At 45.0% G+C, this 23,888-nt stretch overlaps 1 protein-coding gene across 3 annotated transcripts in view; it reads right to left on the reverse strand.

The window, feature by feature from the left end:
- col16a1 (collagen, type XVI, alpha 1) overlaps nucleotides 1-23,888 on the reverse strand; it is a 321,764-nt gene that overhangs the window by 122,740 nt on the left and 175,136 nt on the right. For 2 of the 3 annotated variants that reach the window (XM_059654248.1, XM_048557998.2), the window contains exons 22-25: nucleotides 10,828-10,863; nucleotides 10,360-10,395; nucleotides 7,124-7,246; nucleotides 3,256-3,300 (exon numbers count right to left, since the gene is read on the reverse strand). In XM_059654248.1, the coding sequence (XP_059510231.1) occupies nucleotides 3,256-3,300; nucleotides 7,124-7,246; nucleotides 10,360-10,395; nucleotides 10,828-10,863 (240 nt within the window). The remainder of the gene's footprint in view (nucleotides 1-3,255; nucleotides 3,301-7,123; nucleotides 7,247-10,359; nucleotides 10,396-10,827; nucleotides 10,864-23,888) is intronic. The other variant, XM_048557999.2, reaches the window with a different exon arrangement.

Raw genomic sequence — 23,888 nt, forward strand, 5'->3', positions numbered from 1 at the left:
AGGTCAAAGAGGCAGGGATGGAGCCAGTAAAGGTGAGTGTAGGTGGAGAGTTAGTTTTGGGATAGGTCAGTCCAGGGAGGACAGACAGGTCATGGGAGGGATGAGGCTAGTTGTAGTAGGAGATGGGGGTGGGTCTTGAGGTGGGAGGAGGGGATAGGTGGGAGGAAGGACAGGTTAGGAGGCGGGGACAAGCTGGTCTGGTTTGGAGATGCGGTGGTAGAGGGGGCTGGGTGAGATTTTGAAGCTTTGTGAAGGCCACATTGATACCATTTGGTTGCAGGGTTCCCAAGAGAAATATGAGTTGCTGTTCCTGCAACCTTTGGGTGGCATCGTTGTGGCACTGCAGGAGGCCCAGGATGGACATGTCATCTGAGGAATGGGAGGGGGAGTTGAAGTGGTTCACGACTGGGAGGTGCTGTTGTTTATTGCGAACCGAGCGGAGGTGTTCTGCAAAGCGGTCCCCAAGCCTCCGCTTGGTTTCCCCAATATAGAGGAGGCCACATCGGGAACAGCGGATGCAGTATACCACATTAGCAGATGTGCAGGTGAACATCTGTTTAATGTGGAAGGTTTTCTTGGGGCCTGGGATGGAGGTGAGGAGGACGGTGTAGGGGCAGGTGTAGCACATGCTTCAGAATGTCTCCTCAGAACATTACCTGGGTCTCTGGATTAACAGTCCAGCGACAATACTACTAGGCCAGTGTCTTCCCTTTGCATCGACAGCTTCTTGAAATCACCAGGTATTTATCTAAGTGACAGAGCTGATAACTTGCTCTTTACCAGAAGAAAGATGATTTTTACAGTGTCTGTGTGCCATCGCCAACAGTGCAGATTCAAATCAACCCACTCGACGTTTAACCCTTCAATTATAGTCCTCTTTGATTTTAGTTTCTGTACCTGGTGTGGCTTCGTCTACATTGGGGAAACCAAGCGGAGGCTTGGAGACCGCTTTGCAGAACACCTCCGCTCAGTTCGCAACAAACAACTGCATCTCCCAGTCGCAAACCATTTCCACTCCCCCTCCCATTCTTTAGATGACATGTCCATCATGGGCCTCCTGCACTGCCACAATGATGCCACCCGAAGGTTGCAGGAACAGCAACTCATATTCCGCTTGGGAACCCTGCAGCCCAATGGTATCAATGTGGACTTCACCAGCTTCAAAATCTCCCCTTCCCCCACCGCATCCCAAAACCAGCCCAGTTCATCCCCTCCCCCCACTGCACCACACAACCAGCCCAGCTCTTCCCCTCCACCCACTGCATCCCAAAACCAGTCCAACCTGTCTCTGCCTCCCTAACCGGTTTTCCTCTCACCCATCCCTTCCTCCCACCCCAAGCCGCACCCCCATCTACCTACTAACCTCATCCCACCTCCTTGACCTGTCCGTCTTCCCTGGACTGACCTATCCCCTCCCTACCTCCCCACCTATACTCTCTCCACCTATCTTCTTTACTCTCCATCTTCGGTCCGCCTCCCCCTCTCTGCCTATTTATTCCAGTTCCCTCTCCCCATCCCCCTCTCTGATGAAGGGTCCAGGCCCGAAACGTCAGCTTTTGTGCTCCTGAGATGCTGCTTGGCCTGCTGTGTTCATCCAGCCTCACATTTTATTACCTGTTTCCATGATATTACTTGAGGATAGGTTTTACCCCAGCCTGTGAAAACTCAATGCTGTGTGAGCAATGTGGAGAACCCGTATCCATAACTCCTGCCCAGAAAAGGGACAGCCACCTTTCTAGACTGGAGTCAAGCCCCATTCCATTTATAAATCTGAAATTTAAATCTCTACTCAATAATGGCGATTAAGGCAACAAGCATCGATTGTTGGAAAAGTTCATTTGGGTCATTAATACTTTTTAGGGAAGGCCACTGCTGTCCTTACCTGGTCTGGACTACACGTGACTCCAGACCCAAAGCAATGTGCTTGGCTCTTAACTGCCGTCTGAAATGTTCTAGCAAGAGCAATTAGGGACGGGAAATAAATGCAGATGCCGCCAGCGAGGCCCACATCCCCTGAAAGGGTAAATAATAACAAAGGGGAGCAATTTGAGATTTTGAAAACCTCTAACAGAAGTTTTAAGGCTGAAGATCCAGAGTAAACATGGAACTGTAGCACTCATAGAAAACATTACTAGAACCTCATTTTTCCAGGTGTAATAATTACAGCAGTAACTGCACCCCCTTTTGCTCTTAACTCACTGTCAAGTCATAGAGTCTTACAGCATGGGATGAGGCAAATGAGGCCAAGCGGAGGCTTGGGGACCGCTTTGCAGAACACCTCCGCTCGGTTCGCAATAAACAACAGCACCTCCCAGTCGTGAACCACTTCAACTCCCCCTCCCATTCCTCAGATGACATGTCCATCCTGGGCCTCCTGCAGTGCCACAACGATGCCACCCAAAGGTTGCAGGAACAGCAACTCATATTTCTCTTGGGAACCCTGCAACCAAATGGTATCAATGTGGCCTTCACAAAGCTTCAAAATCTCACCCAGCCCCCTCTACCACTGCATCTCCAAACCAGACCAGCATTGTCCCCGCCTCCTAACCTGTCCTTCCTCCCACCTATCCCCTCCTCCCACCTCAAGACCCACCCCCATCTCCTACTACTACTAGCCTCATCCCTCCCATGACCTGTCTGTCCTCCCTGGACTGACCTATCCCAAACCTAACTCTCCGCCTACACTCACCTTTACTGGCTCTATCCCTGCCTCTTTGACCTGTCTGTTTCCTCTCCACCTATCTTCTCCTCTATCATCTTCTATCCACCTCCCCCTCACTTCCTATTTATTTCAGAACCCCCTTCCCCTTCCCCATTTCTGAAGAAGGGTCTAGGCCCGAAACGTCAGCTTTTGTGCTCCTGAGATGCTGCTTGGCCTGCTGTGTTCATCCAGCCTCACATTTTATTATCTTGGAATTCTCCAGCATCTGCAGTTCCCATTATCTCTGAATCTATGGGAGCCGATGGAATTGACATCTGGATACTAAATTAAATGAAGAACTCATAAATGTGCCAATTGTTTAATAAATTATTCCCTTGAGTTTGAAAATTGTCAACGTCACTCCACTATTTAAGAAGGTTAAGTGAGATAAACCAGACACTATATATGGGCCAATTAGTTTCACATCAGTTGTGCAGACGACACAGAAATATACTGTTAGTGGTTGACAAATGTGACCTGATTACAGACAGCAAGCATGAGCTAACAGCTAAGTCACAGCTAACAAACTTCACTGAGTTAAGTCAGTGACTCACCTTTTCTCCCTTGAATCCATGTGGACCTGGTGCGCCGGGCTGGCCCTGTACAGAGACAATTTACATTGACAGGGTGACTTATCACGTTGTCAAGATACCCTGAAGAGCAACATGGCCCATGAATTATTTCTTGAAATGCAATCATGATTCTTAATTCATGTCCTTCAGAGAAGGAAATCTGTCATCCCCACCTGGTCTGACCGACATGTGACTCCAGACCCACAGCTATAGGGCTGACTCTCAACTGACCTCTGAAATGGCCTAGCAAGCCATTCAGTTGTACCAATCGCTACAAAGTCTCAAAGAAATGAAAGCCGACAGATCACCCAGCATCAACCTAGGCACCAGAAAAGACAACGGTAGAAACTGCCCTGTTGACCCTGCAAAGTCCTCCTCACCAACATCGGGGGGTTAGTGCCAACATTGGGAGAGCTGTCTCACATTCTGGTCAAGAAACACAGTCACACTCATGGAATCATAATGCACAGACAATGTCACAGGCATCACCATCACTATCTCTGGGCATGCCCTGTCCCACTGGTAGGGCAGACCTTGCAGAGATAGTGGCACAATATTATACAATTAGGAGGAAGTTGCCCTGGGAACCCTCAACATTGACTCTGAACCCCATGAAAACTCATGGCTTCAGGTTAAACATTGGCAAGGAAATCTTCTGCTGAATACCATGCACCATCCTCCCTCAGCTAATGATTCAGTAATCCTCCATGCTGAACCACACTTGGAGGGTTGAATTCTAGGCATGAGGTGAGTGTGAGCCCTTGGCATCAAGGCCACATTCGACCGAGTGTGGCATCAAGAAGCCCTGGCAATACTGGGATCAATGTGTATCAAGGGACAAACTCTCCAGTGGTTGGAGTGACACCAGACACATAGAATTTTGTGGTTGCTGCAAGTCTGTCATCTCGGTTCCAGGGCATCTCTGCAGGAGTTCCTCAGGGTAGTGTCCTAGGCCCAACCATCTTCAACTGCTTCATCAACAACCAGCTCTCCATCATCAGGCCAGAAGTGGGGATGTTCGCCGATGATTGCACTGTTCAAAACCATTCACAACTCCTCAGACACCGAAGCAATCTATGTTCAAATGCAATAGAATCTGGATAATATCCAGGCTTGGATTGAAAAATGTCAAGCAACATTCGCAGCATAGAAAAGTCATGATCACCTCCAATAATTGAGAGAATCTAACCGCTGTCTCTTGACCTTCAATGCTGTTTACCATCAATAGATTCCCCTACTACAGACATTGTGGGAGTTAGCAATGACTGCAAACTCAACTGGACTCACCACATAAACACTACTACAAGTGGTTACAAGAGCAGGTCAGAGGCTAGGGATACTGCAGCTAGTAACTCATCTCCTGAATCCCTAAAGTTGGTCCAATATTTATAAGGCACAAGTCAGGAGTATATGGAACACTCCCCACTTGCCTGGATGGGTGTAGCTCCAACAACACTTCACTAACTTGACACCATCCGAGACAAAACAACCCACTTCATTGGCACCGCATCTACTCCCTCTGCCATCAACACTCAGTAGCAACAGTATATCTACAAGATGCATTACAGAAATTCACCACGGCTCCTCAGACAATACTTTCTAATTGCACGACCACTTTCTCCTAGAAGGACAAGGGCAGCAGATACATGGGAATACCATGACTTGCTAGGTCCCATCCGGGCCACTCATTATACTGACTTGGAAATATATTGACATCCTTCTCTGTCTCTTGGGTCAAAGCCCTGGAATACCCTCCCTCATAGCATTGTGGGTCAACCCACAGCAGGAGGACTGTAGCTGTCCAAGAGGGCAGCTCACCACCACCTTCTCAAGGGCAACTAGGGATGGGCAAGTAATGCTGGCCAGCCAGCGAGGCCCAGGTCTCATGAGTAATTGAAATAAAATGATATAATGTTGGCAGAGTGTGTGCAATGCAAGGTCCTATAAACCAATTCATGAATAACTATGAATCTTTAGTATTGCTGAACAAAAGACGAATTTTGTTGAAGTTTTTCACTTCGCACTCATCAGGATAATTCATAACTTTGCAAATAGCTGTTAGTTATCATTCACTGGTACAATCTCCATCGTGACACCTCTACCAGAATCCACTTGGTAACCAAACAGTACTATTGTCTCATTCAATATAAATGTTGTTTTTGCTTTACTTTGGGGTATTTGTTGAAAATTGTACTAATGAATGTGTCAGAGAACTTATAAAATGCATCTCTTTTTCCAGCAATACTTAAGTTCTGTATAACCAAATCAGTACAATCTGTTTTGATTTGATGATGTAGGCTGAGGGAGGCTATTGTAGTGCACTGATAGCGTCCCTACCTCTGAGCTGGAAGTAGCTGGCTTTTAGTCCCACCTGCTCCAGAGGTGTACCATAACCTGTCTAAACTAGGTGATCAATGTTAATACTATAACTCAAACTCCACTATTTCCACATAACACAAAGACATTTTGCAATCTGCAGAATTCCCCAATCAGTCTGTCTTTTAGTCCTTGGTTGACGTACAGCAGGAATCAGGTTTCTCCGAATAACAAAAATTACTAGTTATTCCAAATAAATAAGATTCTAGCTGCAGGTAAACAATTATAAATCATCTACCTATAGCCCTACCAAATAAAACTCTAACCGCCTTATAAATTTCTCCATGCACGTACATACAGTCAGATTTTTTTTAAAAAATGGGTGCTACGGACAGAGGGAAGGACTGGGAAGGCAGCTCAGCTCCTGTCTACAGGGTTTGCTGAGATGATCCTTTGGTTGATCAGAATTCTTCCACCCAGTCTCCAGTTTCCAGATTCTGTCACTTCTTTGTGGGAAGAATAAGGTGACTGCTTCACACTTACAAATGTCTCTGATTAAATAAGTCACAGCCTATAGCAACTAGAAAGTGGAAATAAACTGACAATATTCAGGCTTGAGATGTTTGCTACTACAGAGTATAGACAGCTCCTTCGCCTCAAGAGGTCTGATGGTTTCCAACAAGCATTCACAACCCCAAGGTGTTCAGTTACCTAGGAGCCAATCACATAGCTGTTGACAGGCATTGACACTGAACACTAGTCTACAGACCAATCAGCTACTTGTCGTCACAGAACACTCCATTGATACATTTTTGTTGGCTTCAGCTCAAAGGTTCCATGCTGCCTGAACCAGTAGCTGTGTAAACAACATTCAGTGAGTTAACACAGTGTGGAGCTGGATGAACACAGCAGGTCAAGCAGCATCAGAGGAGTAGCAAAGCTGACGTTTCGGGTCGAGACTCTTCTTCAGTGAGTGTCGGTTTCCTTACTTTCATAATAAGAAAGTGCAGAAGTCCCTCGACAATCCTTGTTTATTAAAACTTATTTTCTCATTTCTGTCCAAGATCAAAAACATATAAAAATAAAAATATATGATCTTTACATTAAAAAGATCTATAATCCTTAAGAGGTTATTTCTAATGTCGGCAGCAGTGGTTACCTCTTTCACTCAAACTCAATTCTCTTCCATGGGATGTAGTCATTGCTGACAAAACTGGCATTTTTAGCCATTCCCTAGTTGCCCTTGAATTGAGTGACTTGCTCAACCCTTTTCTGATGTTTTCTCAGGGTCTGGAGTCACTTATGAATCAGACTGGGTAAGGATGGCAGATTTCCTTCTAGAAAGTTAACCAGATTGTCATAAAAAAGCAATCAATGATAGTCGGTGGTAGCATCGTTACCAAGAGTGGCTTATAAGTTTTTATTTATTAAATTCATGCCACAGTGGGGTTTGAATTCATGTCCCCAGAGAATTAACCACAGCTTCTGTTTTACTGGTCCAGTGCCATTTACCTACTGCCTCCCCTTTACTCACAGGTGGTCCGGGTTCTTGAACACCTGGGGGTCCTGTGTCACCTTTAGCGCCAGGTGGTCCGGGAATTCCCACAATGTTTCTGAGCTCATCAGTGAGCTGTGGACAGATCTTGCATGAATCGCCCTGTGTTACAGAACAGACGCGAGACGCTTTACATCAGCGGTTAATCCAGTTTCTCTCCAGCCTCTCCAACAATACAACAGGGGAATGATTTTACAATTGCTCTGCTGGCCTGTGTACAGGCACGCTGAGTACTGGTGCTCCTGGCAAGACTGTGGGACTGGCAGCAGTACGTGATGACTTGAAGTGGGAGCTCCTTCTCACCTCAGTTTAGGGAACTCTATCAAGGCAGTCGAGGCTGCTGGAACCTCATGAGACCAAAGTTCACCGAGGGCCCCAGGCCTCATCGAGGGACGGTAACGGGGAATCACGGGGTGGAAGTCATGTGTGATGGGTTCAGCAACAATAGAACAGTGGAGAGGTCCCTGGCAGGGCCCCTCTCAGTGCCAGGCCGGTCGATCTGATCGAAATGTTCAGATACAAGGGAATCACACCCTCTGGGAGCCCAAAAGCAAGACATTGGGAGACTCTTGACATCTGCAGAAAATTTGCATACATTACCCTCTGCCTCTTTGTGCAAGTCATTAATACAGATTAATTAGAGATAATAGATAAATATTAATAATAGATCAATACCAGAGGTCCTAACATGGATCCATGTAACATTCCACTAGTTGCAACATGCTAACTTGAAAATGTCCCACTTATTCTTACACTCAGTCCATTATCCAATCCTCTAGACATGCTAAAAGATGCTAACTCCTTACATATGGGTAGTCAGATCCGACATGAAAATGTTGAATAGTGTAGCAGGTTCAAAATGCCAAGTGGCCTACTATTGTTTCATGTTCACGTTTGTTATCTTGTGTATTAACCTCTCGTGTCACACTTTCTCCAATGTCTTTTGGAAATCCAAGTTTGTTACATTTTCCCTTTATCTGCCCCACTCATTAAGTTTTGAAAAAAATCAAATAAATTTGTCAAAAAGTATTTCCCTTTATTACCAGCATGTTGACTTGATCTATGTTTTGTTCAGGGCCTTTAACAGTGGAGTCCAGCAACTTCCTGATGATCAAGCTACCTGGCCTGTCATTCAGTTTTCTCTCTCCTTCAATTTCGGAACATTGGTTGAACATTTGCTGACTTCCAATTTGTGTGAACCATTTCAGAACCAAAATGATAACACATCCATTCAATATCTCTATAGCTTTCTTTCCTAGTATCAGAGGGTGTTGGCCATGAGGTCTTTGGGGATGTGACGGATTTTAGTTCCTTCGGTTCCTCCATACCTTTTCTCTGCTGATGTTGGTTGACTTAATTCTGTCACTCCAATTGGCCCCAGGGTTACAAAGTGTGAAGCTGGATGAACACAGCAGGCCAAGCAGCATCTCAGGAGCACAAAAGCTGACATTTCGGGCCTAGACTCTTCATCAGAGAGAGGTAACCTCTTGCAGCTCCACACTTTGTTATCTTGGATTCTCCAGCATCTGCAGTTCCCATTTTCTCTGGCCCCAGGGTTACACTATATTTCTGGAATGCAAATTGTGTTTCTTCTCTGCTGTGGCGAGCTTTGTTTTGGTGGCAGGGATCCGACCAAATCCACACGCCTTATCCCAAGAAAATAGCTAACCCATCAAAAGACAGCTGGAAGTCTGACCCGGCCATCAATGATAGTAACCCCCTGATCCCAGGAAAGTGATAGTCTTGGCCAGATTCTCACATGACTGCCCTGTCTTTAAAGCAACTTCATAACGTATGGACATTTCTCTGATTTCTGAAACCCTCTTCAAACTTAGCATGGAACCAGCAGCTGCTTTGTGTATGGGCTGGAATTATATGCCAACACATCATTTTTCCTGCCATGATACAGAATCAGTCAGCACACTTTTGACCAATGATAAATTACCACTTAGGCTTGATGGGTATTGCCCTGATACCCGTGCTTACATCAACTACTTGAAGTGTAACCAGATTAGGTTAGCTGCCTAATCAGTGTGGAACTGGTTTAACAGGTCACCTGAAAGCATCAATTTTCTGATCACTTCAAGTCACAATGAATCTAACGAAAATCCCAAAGCACAGTCAAACCATATCAGGGTTGTTTGACAGAATGAGTTACCTTGGCCTTACAAGAGCTGATTTCAGATTGCAGCAGGTCTTGCCTGACCCTGAAATTGTATTCATAAGATCATAAAATAAAATCGTAGAATCCCTAGTATGGAAGCAGGCCCTCCTAGCAGCATTCCCGTCCCACCAAATTCCTGGAATCTGCATTTCCCATTCTATAAAAAACAAAATCAGAGACCTTACAAAATGGCTCTCCATTTCTAAGGATGATGTTGGAACTGAGAGGTTGTGACTCACAGAACCCCTATAAGTGTGGAAGCGGGCCATTCAGCCCATCAAGTGCACACTAACCCCCAAAGAGCATCCCAGCCAGACCCTGCCCCATCCCTGTATCACCGCATTTTCCATGGCTAACCCACCTACTCTGCACATCGCTGGACACTACCAGGCAATTGATCATGGCCAATCCACATAACCTGCACATCTCTAGACTGGGGGAGGAAACCCACACAGACTCAGGAAGAATGTATAAACTCCACACAGGCAGTCACCCGAGGATGGAATTGAACCTGGGTTCCCGAAACCATGAGGTAGCAGTGCTAACCACTGAGCCACCGTACTTCCCTGGCTGCTTAATGAGTAATTGCTCCTTTAAAAAGATAGAATTGTGGGAGGCCTCTTTTGCATATTGTGAATGGTTCAGTAAAGTATACCTGGGACCTGGATTTGGAGATCTGAAACACGGAATCACAAAAACAGGCCATTTAGTCTATTGAGCATTAGGTGGTCTAATTAATTCCAAGTTCCTGTACATTCCACATAGTCCTGCAAATGTTTCCCAGTTATCAGCATTTACCCAATTTGCTTTAGAAAGTTACTGTTGGAACTGTTTGCACTGTCCTTTCAGGCAATGTATTCTATGTCAGAACAGCTCGTTGTATCCAAATAATTCTCTTCATTGCTCCCCTGGTATTTTTGCTGACTATCACGGCCAGACTTACAATGCATACAAGGGAAACACTTGTTTCTGTTTGTGCAAAGGAAATTAACATTTACTATGATGGGCAATTAGGCTAGAATTCTCAGTTTTTACCAGTTAACGAGCTCACCTTCTCTCCCTTCAGACCAGGATCTCCTGTATCTCCCTGAATAGAATTTAAACAAAGATTCATCAGATAAAGAACACATATTGTTTCATAAGATTATAGTGTCTGGGACAGAATCCAAATTAAATAATAACCAACTGTCCAAGCACTCACCACATTTATTTTTAAACTGGCGAATCACCAGGACAGCAGCAAGTTCTGCTCCCAGAGCTCAGAGATGATGCCACGCCTTGTCCATATTGTGGGATATGGGGGTCAGCGGAAAAATGTCACAAAATGAAGCTGGGCTAAGGGTGGTTGAAGACAGGCTGTTTGAAACACTGAATAACCTATGCATCTAACCTCTATTTCAATGCCATCTGACCTCTGACCCCAAAAAATACCATACACCAGCCAACCCTTGACCTCTAAGTACCCCACTAACTTCCTAATACATGATACTGATTCGGTCTGGATTGTTTAGCAACTCACCTTCTCACCCGGTGTTCCCGGAGGTCCAGGCACACCCTACATTTGCAAACGAAAAGAGAGTTAGATATCATGTAATACCTGTTGGAGCAAACCACTTACAGACAAGACAATCAGTCCATCTGAATCTTGTGACAGCTGAATGCCTTTATGTACATTCCTGACAGTACTGGTATCCAGACAGATACATGCAGCAACGAATACTGCCGCTCCTCACTCTCTCCAACAGTTTATGTCCTGACTGCTGGCGAGCTGCAGTTGATTAATGATGACATTTTGTTGCTGCTAAAACAGAAACATGAAAGCTGGCTAAGGTTTCAGAAAGGAGCAAGAATGATTAAGGGGTGCATATCCCACTGTAAGATTGGCATTATCTCCAAAACTGGCATTATTTTGCAGTCGGAAAGATTTGCTTTCAAGGTTTGATCACTTTGGAACAGTTGCCAGGGAAAGTTAAAAAAAAACTTTGGCTTCCCTTTAAAGCTAATTTAGCCTCTTAGGGATATGAGTTTTCAAACTCCACTGTTTCTCGGGACTCCAAAAGCTTCATCTCTCCCAAGAACGGCCTTTCTTCAAGGAGCTGCTCTAGGAAGCAAATAGCTTGTCTCTCACCAGGATACAACTTTTTCTATCCATAAATCTACAAGACTTCCCCAAAACTTCCCACTGCTCATAACCAAATGTGAAAAAGAACTCACATAAATTTCTATAATTCACAACAGTTGTGAACAGGCTGAGAATTTACAACTAAAATCTTAAACAAAGTAAGGACATATTTCTGGTGCTTCATGTTAACATTTGAAAAAAGTTTTTTTTAATAAAATCTCATAATTGATTCCTGTGTTTTGCTTCCTAAATCTCTAAATTCATTTTTTTAAATATTAGAATACATTGCGTTAAAAATGGAAAAACTTTGCAGTTATATTTATGTTAATACTCACTTCCTAAAATGCAGAAGCGGCGCTTTCAATCTTCAATCCTTATGCACAAAGATGGTTTTAAAGAAGGCACTTATTGCTTCGGCCATTTCCATTTCTTTAGGCTGGTTTATACATTCTACACCTTCAATGTGCTTCATGGGAAATCCCAGCATAACTCATTAATTTACACCTCTGGAAACTGCAGCCCTGCCAATATGTTTGATCCGATGGTATACTACATACTGAGTTCTGAACTCAAGCTGGCAGGTTGGCCAAGTGCAGTCAACAAGGACTACCCAGTGACAGAACAAAGTAAGATTCCAGGATTGTGACTAGCCACAGTTAGCTATGATTCTTGCAAGGGCATTTTCATTGGCATAACATGATTGTCTATCCCTAATTCTTCTTCAGAACTGGCGGGAATTCATCAGCAAGTTTTCAAAGATATTAAATACCAAGCAAGGTTTCTATTTATTCATAATAAACACCAAAATAACTGCTAATGCTGTGAATCAGGAACAAAAGCATAAGTTGCTGTAAAAGCTCAGCAAGTCTGTCAGCATCTGTGAAGATAAAATTCAGAGTTAACGCTTTGGGTCGGCTGACTTCTGTTTGTGTTCTGTTCATTCATTCATGGGATACAAGCTGCTGGTTGGACCCGTGTTTATTGCCCATCCCTAGTTACCAGTGAGAAGGTGGTGGTGAGCTGCCTTCTTCAACCATTGCAGACCAAGTGCTGTAGTTAGATCCACAATATTGTGAGAGAGGAATTTCCAGGATTCTGGCCCAGTGATACTGAGGGAACAGCGACATATTTCCGCGGTAGGATGGTGAGTGGCTTGGAGAGGAGTTTGCAGGGGGTGGTCTTCCCATGTATCTTTGTCTTTGTCCTTCTAGATGGTGGAGGTCATGGGTTTGGAGGGTGCTATCAAAGGAGCCTTGGTGAGCTGCTGCAGTGCATCATGTAAATGGTACACACGGCTTAGTTAGTAGCGAGGAAGTGAGTGTCGGAGGTGGTAGATAGGTTGCCAATCAATTGGCTGCTTTGTATCGGATGGTTTTGAGTTTATTTAATGTTACTCAAGCTGCAAATTCTGGATCTATCTGTTGAAAAGACGGTGGGGCAGACTTTGTGGAGACATGAGATGAATTGCTTGCCACTGATTCCAAGCTTCTGAAGATAAAATCCAAATGAACTGCAGATGGTGTGAATCAAGAACAAAAACAGAAGACGCTGGAGAAGCTCAGGTCTGGAAGCATTGTAAAGAGAAAGTCAGAGTTCACAACTGGTTCTGAAGTAGGGTCACTGGACCTGAAACCTTGATCCTGATTTTCTCTAAACACTTGCTTCCAGACCTGGTGAGCTTTTCCAGCATCTTCTATTTTTGTTCCAAGCTTCTGAGCTGGTCTTGTAGCCATAGTATTGATATGGCTAGCCCAGTTCAGTTTCTGGTTGAAGATAACCTCCAGGATGGGGATGGTGATATCAAGGAGTGAAAAGATAAGAAAATGTCAATGATGGTACACAGAAGTGGGTTTTAAAGATTTCCCAGCTGCATATACAAAACTGTCAATCTGTTTCCGACCATCATAGAACCTAAAGTGAATGAGTTCAGAACATCCAAAGATTAATGCAAAGTTAAAACAAATTGAAGAAATTGGCTCACAAGAGCCTGTAATTCAGCACCGTCTTTGGAATCTCACTCAGAAGATTTTGCTTGGATCAGCATACAGCTAAACCTGGAATACAAATAATGAAAAATAAAAAAAAAATTGCTGGCCTCACAAGCGATTTCTGCTTCACTTCAATGCAGCCAGTTTCAACTTGTCAAAGAAATTGCATCAGAACCTCCTTCTGGAGCAGACAAAAATAAATTTTGGAACATTTCCAATTCAGGCTTGTTTCATGTTGCACTTGACAATCCTGCTATTTATTTACCTCGCTTTTTCCATACAATATGCAATTCCAAACCCACAAGCTCCACCATAGCTGTCCATCTCACATCCAACATCAGAGAGGCACCTGGCTGGGAAATCTCTGCACTGACATTCTAAACGTTAACTATTAATGCAGATTAAAAGAAAATGGCTTTCCTCAGTTGAAAGAAGACCTCTTTCCCTCCCTCTGGGGAAGTATCTCTCCTGCTTATCTAATCCCCAAAATGACCCAGGTGAGAGCAAAGCTCCACAGTGGGAGCCAAAACTGTAAAATCATCACCAACACATCCAACAAGGAAATTAGAGCTTTTCTTTTCTCACCCAAAGAGTTGTAAGGAAGTGGAGCACACTATTTGACAAGGTACCTGAGCTGAATAGTGAGGAAGCTCGATAAAAACATTAATCAGCAAGGCATCTGTATTTGGGTTAGCTGAAATGGGTGGGAGAAGGCTGGTGAGCACTGTTGCATAGACTTTTGGGGCAAATGATCAGTTTCTATGCTGGTATATCATAGAATCATATAATACAGAAGAGACCCTTCAGCCCATTGACTTTGTTACGAAGTTGGGTAGAGTATTTGTGAATTGGAAGGCAGGAAGTTAGAATTGTAGGTTAAAATAAATGACAGTGGGAAAGAAGCATACCTGGTCTCTTTAAGAGATTGTGCTTTGCCCTGTACTTTTACAGGTACTGTGCACAGAGAGTGACCAAATTGAAACATTTTGTATTAATGATGACATTTTACTGAGACAAGTTTGAATTTGGCCAATAAATTTAAACCAAGCAATCAGCGATTCAAAACCAATTGAATTGAAAAAACTGATGGTGTTGACATCCTGAAACCAATCACAGTACAAAAATTTGATGTGTCATAGGAGATACATAAGAAAGGATTTTTGAAATTCAGGACAGACCCAACTGTCAACTGCCAAGAGACACTTTTTTTTCGCTCTCAGAGAAGGCAGCATTTAATTAAAGCAGCATTTCTGGCTAAATGTCCTCACAGAAGCAATTATAGAGAAAAACATCCGTGACAGCAGAATCAGTGGCCGAAAGACATTTGAGATGTGAGATCAACAGCAGAAAGGCTGGAGAAAGCACTGAGTTCCAGAAGACAGTCTGTGTGAACTTGGAGAGATTAAGTTTTAATTTATTGTTGTCTTATTAATTGGGTTTATATAATTGTGACTTGTGTTTATTTGAACAGCATTCCAGGAGAACTTAGTTCAATTAAGGGTTAGTTATTAGTCGAAGGGGGAATTGATTGGTTTGTTAGTAATTCTGTAAATTTGGTCATTGATAGAACTAAATAAATAACTTGTTCCTTGTTATTTATAAAGTGAATCAAGGATTTTCTTTCTTTTAACCACGTTTGTAACAGGTTATGAGGGGAAAAATAAGCTTCTCTGAGTGTTTTGGGGGTATTTATTAGAAAAGAACCTCTACTCCAGTCATAACAGGTTTGGGCTTGTATTTTGGTTTAATTATCAGAGTGGTTCGGCCTTTCCCCTCTGTAACAAATCTATATGCTAAAAATACACCAGTACCTACACTAGTCCCATTTGCCCTGATTAGGCTCATAACCTTGAATGTTGTAACATTTCCAAGTCATTCACTCTGCAGTCCTGCCACATCCAATTATGATTGGACAATTAAACAACTCACTGGAGGAGGAGGCTCCACAAATAGCCCCATCCTCAATGATGGAAGAGCCCAGCACATCAGTGCGAATGCGGAGTGGATGATCTATCTTGGCCTCCTCCAGTGGTACCCAGCATGACAGATACCAGTCTTCAGCCAATTCGATTCACTCCATGTGATACCAAGAAACAGTTGGAGAAACTGGATACTGCAAAGGCTACAGACCCTGACAACATTCTGGCAATAGTACTGAAGACTTGTGCTCCTGAACTTGCTGCTCCCCTAGCCAAGCTGTTCCAGTACAATTACAGCACGGGTATCTACCCGACAACATGGACAATTGCCCAAGTATGTCCTGTCCACAAAAAACAGGACAAATCCAACCCGGCCAATTACCGCCCCATCAGTCTACTCTCGATCATCAGTAAAGTGATGGGAGGTGTCAGTAACAGCGCTATCAAACAGCACCTGCTCAGTGACGCCCAGTTTGGGCTCCATCAGATCACTCAGCTCCTGACCCCATTACAACCTTGGTTCAAACACGGACAAAAGAGCTGAATTCCAGAGGGTGAGGTGAGAGTGATAGCCCTTGAAAGCAAGGCTGCACTCAACTGAGTGTGGCATCAAGGAGCCGTAGCAAAACTGAATCAATGGGTATCGGGGGCAAATGGTCCAGGGGTTTGAGTCATATCTGGTACACAGGAAGATGGCCATGGTTGTGGGAGGTCAGTTATCTCAGCCCCAGGACATCTCTGCAGGAGTTCCTCAGGGTAGTATCCTAGGCCCAACTATCTTCAGCTGTTCCATCAATGGCCTTCCCTCCATCATAAGGTCAGAAGTGGAGATGTTCGCTGATGATTGCACAATATTCAGCACCATTCATGACTCCTTAGATACTGAAATAGTCCATGTTCAAATGCAACAAGATCTGGACAATATCCAGGCTCAGGCTGCCAAGTGGGAAGTAATACTCGTGCCACACAAATGCTAGGCTATGGCCAACACCATTAAGAGAGAATCTAACTGCTGCCCCTTGACATTCAATAGTGTTACCATCACTGAATCCCGCACTATCAACATCCTGGGGGTTATCATTGACCAGAAACTCAACTGGACTCACTACATAAACACAATGGCTACAAGAGCAGGCCAGAAGTGAGGAATACTGTGGCAAATAACTCACCTCCTGCCTCCTCAAAGACTGTACACTATCTGCAAGGCTTTCCTGGATGAGTGCAGCCCCAATAACACTCAAGAAGCTTAACACCATCCAGGACAAAGCAGCCCGCTTAATTGGCACCACATCCACAAGCATCCATTCTCTCCACCAGTATTGCTCAGTAGCAGCAATGTGTACTATCTACAAGACACACTGCAGAAATTCACCAAAGATCCACAGACAGCACCTTCCAAACCCACGACCACAGCCATCTAGAAGGATGAGGGCATCAGGCATATGGGATCACCACCACCTCCAAATTCCCAAGTCACTCACCATCCTGACTTGGAAATATATTGTGGTTCCTTCACTGTCGCTGGGTCAAAATCCTGGAATTGCCTCCCTAATGACATTGTGGGTCAGCCCACAGCAGGAGGGCTGCAGCAACTCAAGAGGGCAGCTCACCCTGACCTTCTCTGTGGCAGCACGGTGGCTCAGTGGTTAGCACTGCTGCCTCACAGCGCCAGGGACCCAGGTTTGATTCTGGCCTTGGGTGTATGTCTGTGTGGAGTTTGCACATTCTCCCCGTGTCTGTGTGGGTTTCCTCCAGGTGCTCCGGTTTCCTCCGACAGTCCAAAGATGTGCAGGTTAGGTGGCTTGGCCATGCTAAATTTCCTGTAGTGTTCAGGATGTGTAGCTTAGGTGGTTTATAGGGGAATGGGCCTGGGTGGGATGTACTGAGCTTCGGTGCGGACTTTTTGGGCTGAAGGGCCTGTTTCCACACTGTAAGGATTCTAATTCTAAACTCTCAAGGGCAACTAGGGATGGGCAAGAAATGTTGGCCAGCCAGCGACACCCCACCCACAAATGAATGAAAAAAAAAATTCAAAGCTCATTAAAGTTATTTTCAAGCTTGTGCGGTTTCTCACCTCAAATACACTCCCAGGCACTGTATTCTCCCCTCCTCGGGTTGAAAAGTTTTTTTTTCTTAAATCTCCTCTGAACCTCCTATCTTTAACTTTAAAATTATACTCTCTTGTTATTGATCCATTGACTAAGTTGCTTTGCAACCATTTGTCCACGCCCTTCATAATCTTATACACCTCTGTGACCATAACTCCACACAGTACACCAGCCGTGGCCGAACAATTATTCCGTACAGCTCCAACATAAACTCCCTGCTCTTTTAAGCTATGCTTTGTCTGACAAAGGCAAGCATTCCATATGCCTTCTTATCTACTCTATTCACTAGTCCTGCCACCTTCAGGGATCTATGGATAAGCACATCAAGATCCCGCATTCTTCTGAATTTCCCCATAACTCTGCGTGATTGCACAATGGGATATCATTTGGTGTAGGAGAGATTGGTATATGTTGCTTCTGAGAGAAGGGGACATGAGCATCATGTGTCAAAAATGGGGAAGAACCCTAGTTCTGAAGATTGGTCACTGGACCTGAAACTATGCCTTCTCTCCACCGATACTGCCAGGCCTGCTGAGCTTTTTCCAGCAATTTCTGTTTTTGTTTCTGACTTCCAACATCTGCAATCTTTGGGGATTTTTTGAGTGCCATGTGTGCTGTCAGCACTTTGAGCATAAGCTGTGATCTTCCCTACTATAATATGACAAGAATGCTCCAGCTTTCCTCTTCAGCATTTGTCAATAGCTTTTGAGATCTCTGTGCTCCTCTGCAGCTTTCTGGGCATCCTTAATTTTAATTGTTTTACTATTGCTCAGCTTGCCTTATGCTGGTGAGGCAACATGTTTTGCAGTGCCCTCCATACAACCCTCCCCTGTCTACCTCAGGAGGTGGTGATGAACCACCTTCTTGAACTGTTGTCGTCGGTTGGCAGGGGGCGGTAAATTGCACTATATTTATAGAGGGATTCCAAGACTTCAATGACAAAAACAGCTATAAATTTCCAAGTCAGGATGGTGTGTACCTTGGAGGGGAACTTACAGGTGTTGGTGTTCCCATGTATCTGCTGCTCTTGTCCTTCTAAGTGGTAGAGGTTGTGGGTTTGGAAAGTGCTGTTGGAGGAGCCTTGGTGAGATGCTACAGTGCATCTTGTAAATGGTGCACACCATTGCTACTGCAGGAAATGAGTGCTGAAGATTGTGGATGAGGTGCTTGTTAAGTGGGTGGTCCTGTCCTGAACAAGCTGACATTACTTGCCTCTCTCTCATTCACCTGGTCATAGCTGGGGTATCTCCATAAATGGCTTCTCATCACACCCCATCACAATCCCCAGGCTCATCAAGGATCTGCACTTGACCTTCCTCCTTCTGACCTTTTGAAATCCTTATCCAGGCATTTGAAGTCTCTACACTCAACTGGCCTAATGATTCTATCTTAAGTGAGGACACTCGAGGTATGAAAGGCTGTGTGACTACAACTGACTAAGTTAATATTAGCCCAGACACTGCAGTGTGCATGACTTTAATCTATGTGAAAATGAGGATCTGTGATAAATATCTGTTGAATCTTTCCGTACCATGTTACCATGCCTAGTTCTTATGTAACAGAGTTAGCATCAGGTACAAATACCCTCCTGGGGGCAAAGGCCACAGCATGGGGCAGACATCCTACACCACACATTGGAAATTCTTATGCACACGCTGAAAATCATCACCTGACTTCATCACTCCTTCTGTAATGTGCTCCAGTTCAAAAGCCCTCAGAAAATCTTGCATTCTTCAAATTTTTGCATTTAGTGCTTCATCCCTTCCTTCCTCTCCATCAACGATGAGAATGTCTTGACTCAGCGTTAGTAATCACTCACTAACCTTCCTTACAAGGCAGTTTTGATTCGAAGAGCATCACCCTCAATCCAATCAACATTCCAAACACATCTCAGCAGCGTTTTGGGGCACTGTGCCTTGTGAGGAGACATTAGGGCAGGTGGTCAAAATCTCAGTCAAAAACTTCAGCTTTACGTAACGTCTTAAAGGAAGAAAGTGAGGTAGACAGGGGAGGGTTGTATGGAGGGCACTGCAAAACATGTTGCCTCACCAGCATAAGGCAAGCTGAGCAATAGTAAAACAATTAAAATTAAGGATGCCCAGAAAGCTGCAGAGGAGCACAGAGATCTCAGATGTTTGTGGGACTGAACAAGATTACAGGAGGGTAAAGCCATGGAGGGATCTGAAAATAACAATGAGAATTTTAAAATCAGGACAATGGTTGACTGGGAGCCAGTGTAGATCAGTGAGCACTGGAACGATAGGTGAACAGAGCTTGACAAATGTTAAAGCACAAGAAGCAGAGTTCTACATGCCATCAGGTTTATGGTGGGGTCAATTTTAAAGGCCAACCAGGACCAGACTGGAATTGGCAAGTCTGGAAGTGACAAAGGTATGATGAGAGTTTTAGCAATAGATGAGGAGGTCATGAACTTGGATGATGTTAATCAATGGGAGAATAGCAAGAGGTGTGGAGAAAGTGAGGAATCTTGGAGTCCACAGATCCCTGAAGGTAGCAGGTCTGCTCAATAAGGTAAATAAGATGTGAATGTGAGAACCTCGGTTTTGTTAGCCAAACCATAGAGTATAAGAGCAGAGAGATTAAGCTGGAAATACATAAAGTATTCATTACAGCATGAGGCCCAGACTGGAAACACGCGGCAGAGATAAAAGACTGGAGGTGTTTACCATGCAACAGATGTAGCTGAAGGATGACTTGATTGAAATGCACAAGGTTATAATGAGCCTGGAGGAAGGTGGCAAAGAGGAAGGAAGGATCTATTTCCCTTAAGAGAGAGGCCAGAGAGCAGAGATCATAGATTGAAAGTGATTGGGTGTTCGGTGTTTGAGACTCACTGCCTGAAAGGGTCAAGGAAGCAGGAGATGGACCTCCTGTTTCGGTGCCATATATAACTCTACAAAAGTTTAGGAAATTAAATCCAGCACAAGTGTCATTATGGGTGTACTTGACATAGAACACATTGTGTGCTGAAGGAACGGAATTTTCAGCAAAGCAAACACTGTTCAAAGTGCTGATTTAATGGCTCCATGCCCTGTGTGTTCAAGTCCTATTCTGAGTTTCCATCTGCGCTGATGACAGAAGCTAGACAGTGAGCAGTTGAAGCACTGTTCCACTGACAAGAGCTTGAACATATGAACTTCATCAAGTTGTGACATCCATCAGGAATTTCCAGTCTTTATTTCAATTACTACAGCCATTCAGGTTCATCCATTTGGCATATTCACTCACTGTAAGTTTTGGCAAATACTCACTGCACAAGATTTCAGGCCCTGCCAAACATTTAATTTCCAAACACAGACTAGGTAGGCGTGTGTACAGTCACAGCTGTTAGCTGTAAACGCCACCGTGCCCCCCCCCCCCACCTCCCCCAGCCATTGTATTCAGTCACTCCTGGAAATTTCACTGTCATTTCAAAGATTCAGATGAGCCAATTGGCAGTACTGAATTTGAACCTTGTTGAAAAAAAGGCACATTTACCCAAAGTTTCTCCTCTTGCACTAATCAGTACAATTTACCTGCGTGGCATTTAATTGCCAATCATTATTATCAGGTACATTCTTTGTGGCAACGCTTCTACCAATCACAGTCAACTGGCCAATCAAGCAGCAGTCTCCTCTCATGTGTATAAACTTTGTTTTCTCTTGCTTCGATATTTCTGGAAAACTGTCCTGATGAGTGCAAGAGCAAATCTTTTGACAAAATTTGTCTTTATTCAGCAGCACTCAAATTCAAATGAATCAACTCACTTGTAATGTATGGAACTTGTTTAATCCAACTCTTTCCCACTCACTTGCAGTGTATAGGATTTCAAAGGATCAAACCATTTCCTATTTATTCACAGTTGTCTCTGGTAACCAAATCTCTATCCATGCGAACATATTACCCCAATCTCATGAGCCTCAACTTTGTGCGACAACCTCTTGTATATTATTTTATCAATTATTTCTCAAAAATCCAAATACATCCTCCTCTTATGCATCCTTATAGTTAATCAAAAATTCAAAGGGCTTTTCCAAACAAAATTTCCTTTCAAAAAACCATAATTTGTGAAAGAAGCAATAATGGTGAGACAAGATTTCTCACACAGACGGCTGTTAAATAAGATAAAAGATAAAAATTGTTAGGGCAAGGTACTGGCTTTGATAGAAGATTGGTTGACCGGTAGAACATAGAGAGCAAAGATAAAGATTCAGGATGGCAACCCAAGACCAGAGGAGTTTGACAGGGAACATGCAGGTGGAAGCAGGTTGACTCAAGTGGTTAGGGGTCTGGTGCACACTGCCGGACAGGATAGTGGAGGCACTGCAAATTATAACTTTCAAAAACAGAATTTAGTCAAAAGGGAAAACATAGCAGGGCTGCAGGGAAATAGCAGAGGAATGGCAACAGGGGTATTGTTTCTGTACAGAGCTGCATAGAAATGTCAGTGATAATGGGAACTGCAGATGCTGGAGAATCCAAGATAACAAAGTGTGAAGCTGGATGAACACGGCAGGCCAAGCAGCATCTCAGGAGCACAAAAGCTGACGTTTCGGGCGAGACCCTTCATCAGAGAGGGGCATGGGGTGAGGGTTCTGGAATAAATAGGGAGAGAGGGGGAGGCGGACCAAAGATGGAGAGAAAAGAAGATAGGTGGAGAGGAGAATATAGGTGGGGAGGTAGGGAGGGGATAGGTCAGTCCAGGGAAGACGGACAGGTCAAGGAGGTGGGATGAGGTTAGTAGGTAGGAAATGGAGGTGCGGCTTGGGGTGGGAGGAAAGGATAGGTGAGAGGAAGAACAGGTTAGGGAGGCAGAGTCAGGCTGGGCTGGTTCTGGGATGCAGTGGGGGGAGGGGAAGAGCTGGGCCGGTTGTGTGGTGCAGTGGGGGGAGGGGATGAACTGGGCTGGTTTAGGGATGCGGTGGGGGAAGGGGAGATTTTGAAGTTGGTGAAGTCCACATTGATACCATTGGGCTGCAGGGTTCCCAAGCGGAATATGAGTTGCTGTTCCTGCCACCTTCAGGTGGCATCATTGTGGCACTGCAGGAGGCCCATAATGGACATGTCATCTAAAGAATGGGAGGGGGAGTTGAAATGGTTTGCGACTGGGAGGTGCAGTTGTTTATTGCGAACCGAGCAGAGGTGTTCTGCAAAGCGGTCCCCAAGCCTCCGCTTGGTTTCCCCAATGTAGAGGAAGCCACACCGGGTACAATGGATACAGTATACCACATTGGCAGATGTGCAGGTGAACCTCTGCTTAATATGGAAAGTCATCTTGGGGCCTGGGATAGGGGTGAGGGAGGAGGTGAGGGGGCAAGTGTAGCATTTTCTGCCGTTGCAGGGGAAGGTGCTGGGTGTGGTGGGGTTGGAGGTGAGTGTGGAGCGAACAAGAGAGTCATGGAGAGAGTGGTCTCTCTGGAAGGCAGACAAGGGTGGCGATGGGAAAATGTCTTGGGTGGTGGGGCTGGATTGTGGATGGCGGAAGTGTCGGAGGATGATGCGTTGTATCCGGAGGTTGGTGGGGTGGTGTGTGAGAACGAGGGGGATCCTTTTGGGGTGGCTGTGGCGGGGGCAGGGTGTGAGGGATGTGTTGCGGGAAATGCGGGAGACACAGTCAAGGGCGTTCTCGACCACTGTGGGGGGAATGTTGCAGTGCTTGAAGAACATGGACATCTGGGATGTGCGGGAGTGGAATGCCTCATCATGGGAGCAGATGCGGTGGAGGCGGAGGAATTGGGAATAGGGGATGGAATTTTTGCAGGAGGGTGGGTGGGAGGAGGTGTATTCTAGGTAGCTGTGGGAGTCGGTGGGCTTGAAATGGACATCAGTTACAAGCTGGTTGCCTGAGATGGAGGCTGAGAGGTCCAGGAAGGTGAGGGATGTGCTGGAGATGGCCCAGGTGAACTGAAGGTTGGGGTGGAAGGTGTTGGTGAAGTGGATGAACTGTTCGAGCTCCTCTGGGGAGCAAGAGGCAGCGCCAATACAGTCATCAATGTAACGGAGGAAGAGGTGGGGTTTGGGGCCTGTGTAGGTGCGGAAGAGGGACTGTTCCACGTAACCTACAAAGAGGCAGGCATAGTTGGAGCCCATGCGGGTGCCCATGGCCACCCCCTTTGTCTGTAGGAAGTGGGAGGAATCGAAAGAGAATTTGTTGAGGGTAAGGACGAGTTCGGCTAGGCGGATGAGGGTGTCCGTGGAGGGGGACTGGTCGGGCCTGCGGGACAGGAAGAAGCGGAGGGCCTTGAGGCCATCTGCATGCGGAATACAGGTGTATAGGGACTGGACGTCTGTGGTGAAAACGAGGTGTTGGGGGCCAGGGAATTGGAAGTTCTGGAGGAGGTGGAGGGCGTGGGTGGTGTCACAGACGTAGATAGGGAGTTCCTGGACCAAAGGGGAGAAAATGGAGTCCAGATTGGTCTTTATTATCTTGCATAGAAATGTCG

This window comes from Stegostoma tigrinum, chromosome 24 (assembly GCF_030684315.1).
Source record: "Stegostoma tigrinum isolate sSteTig4 chromosome 24, sSteTig4.hap1, whole genome shotgun sequence".
NCBI classification, from domain to species: domain Eukaryota; kingdom Metazoa; phylum Chordata; class Chondrichthyes; order Orectolobiformes; family Stegostomatidae; genus Stegostoma; species Stegostoma tigrinum.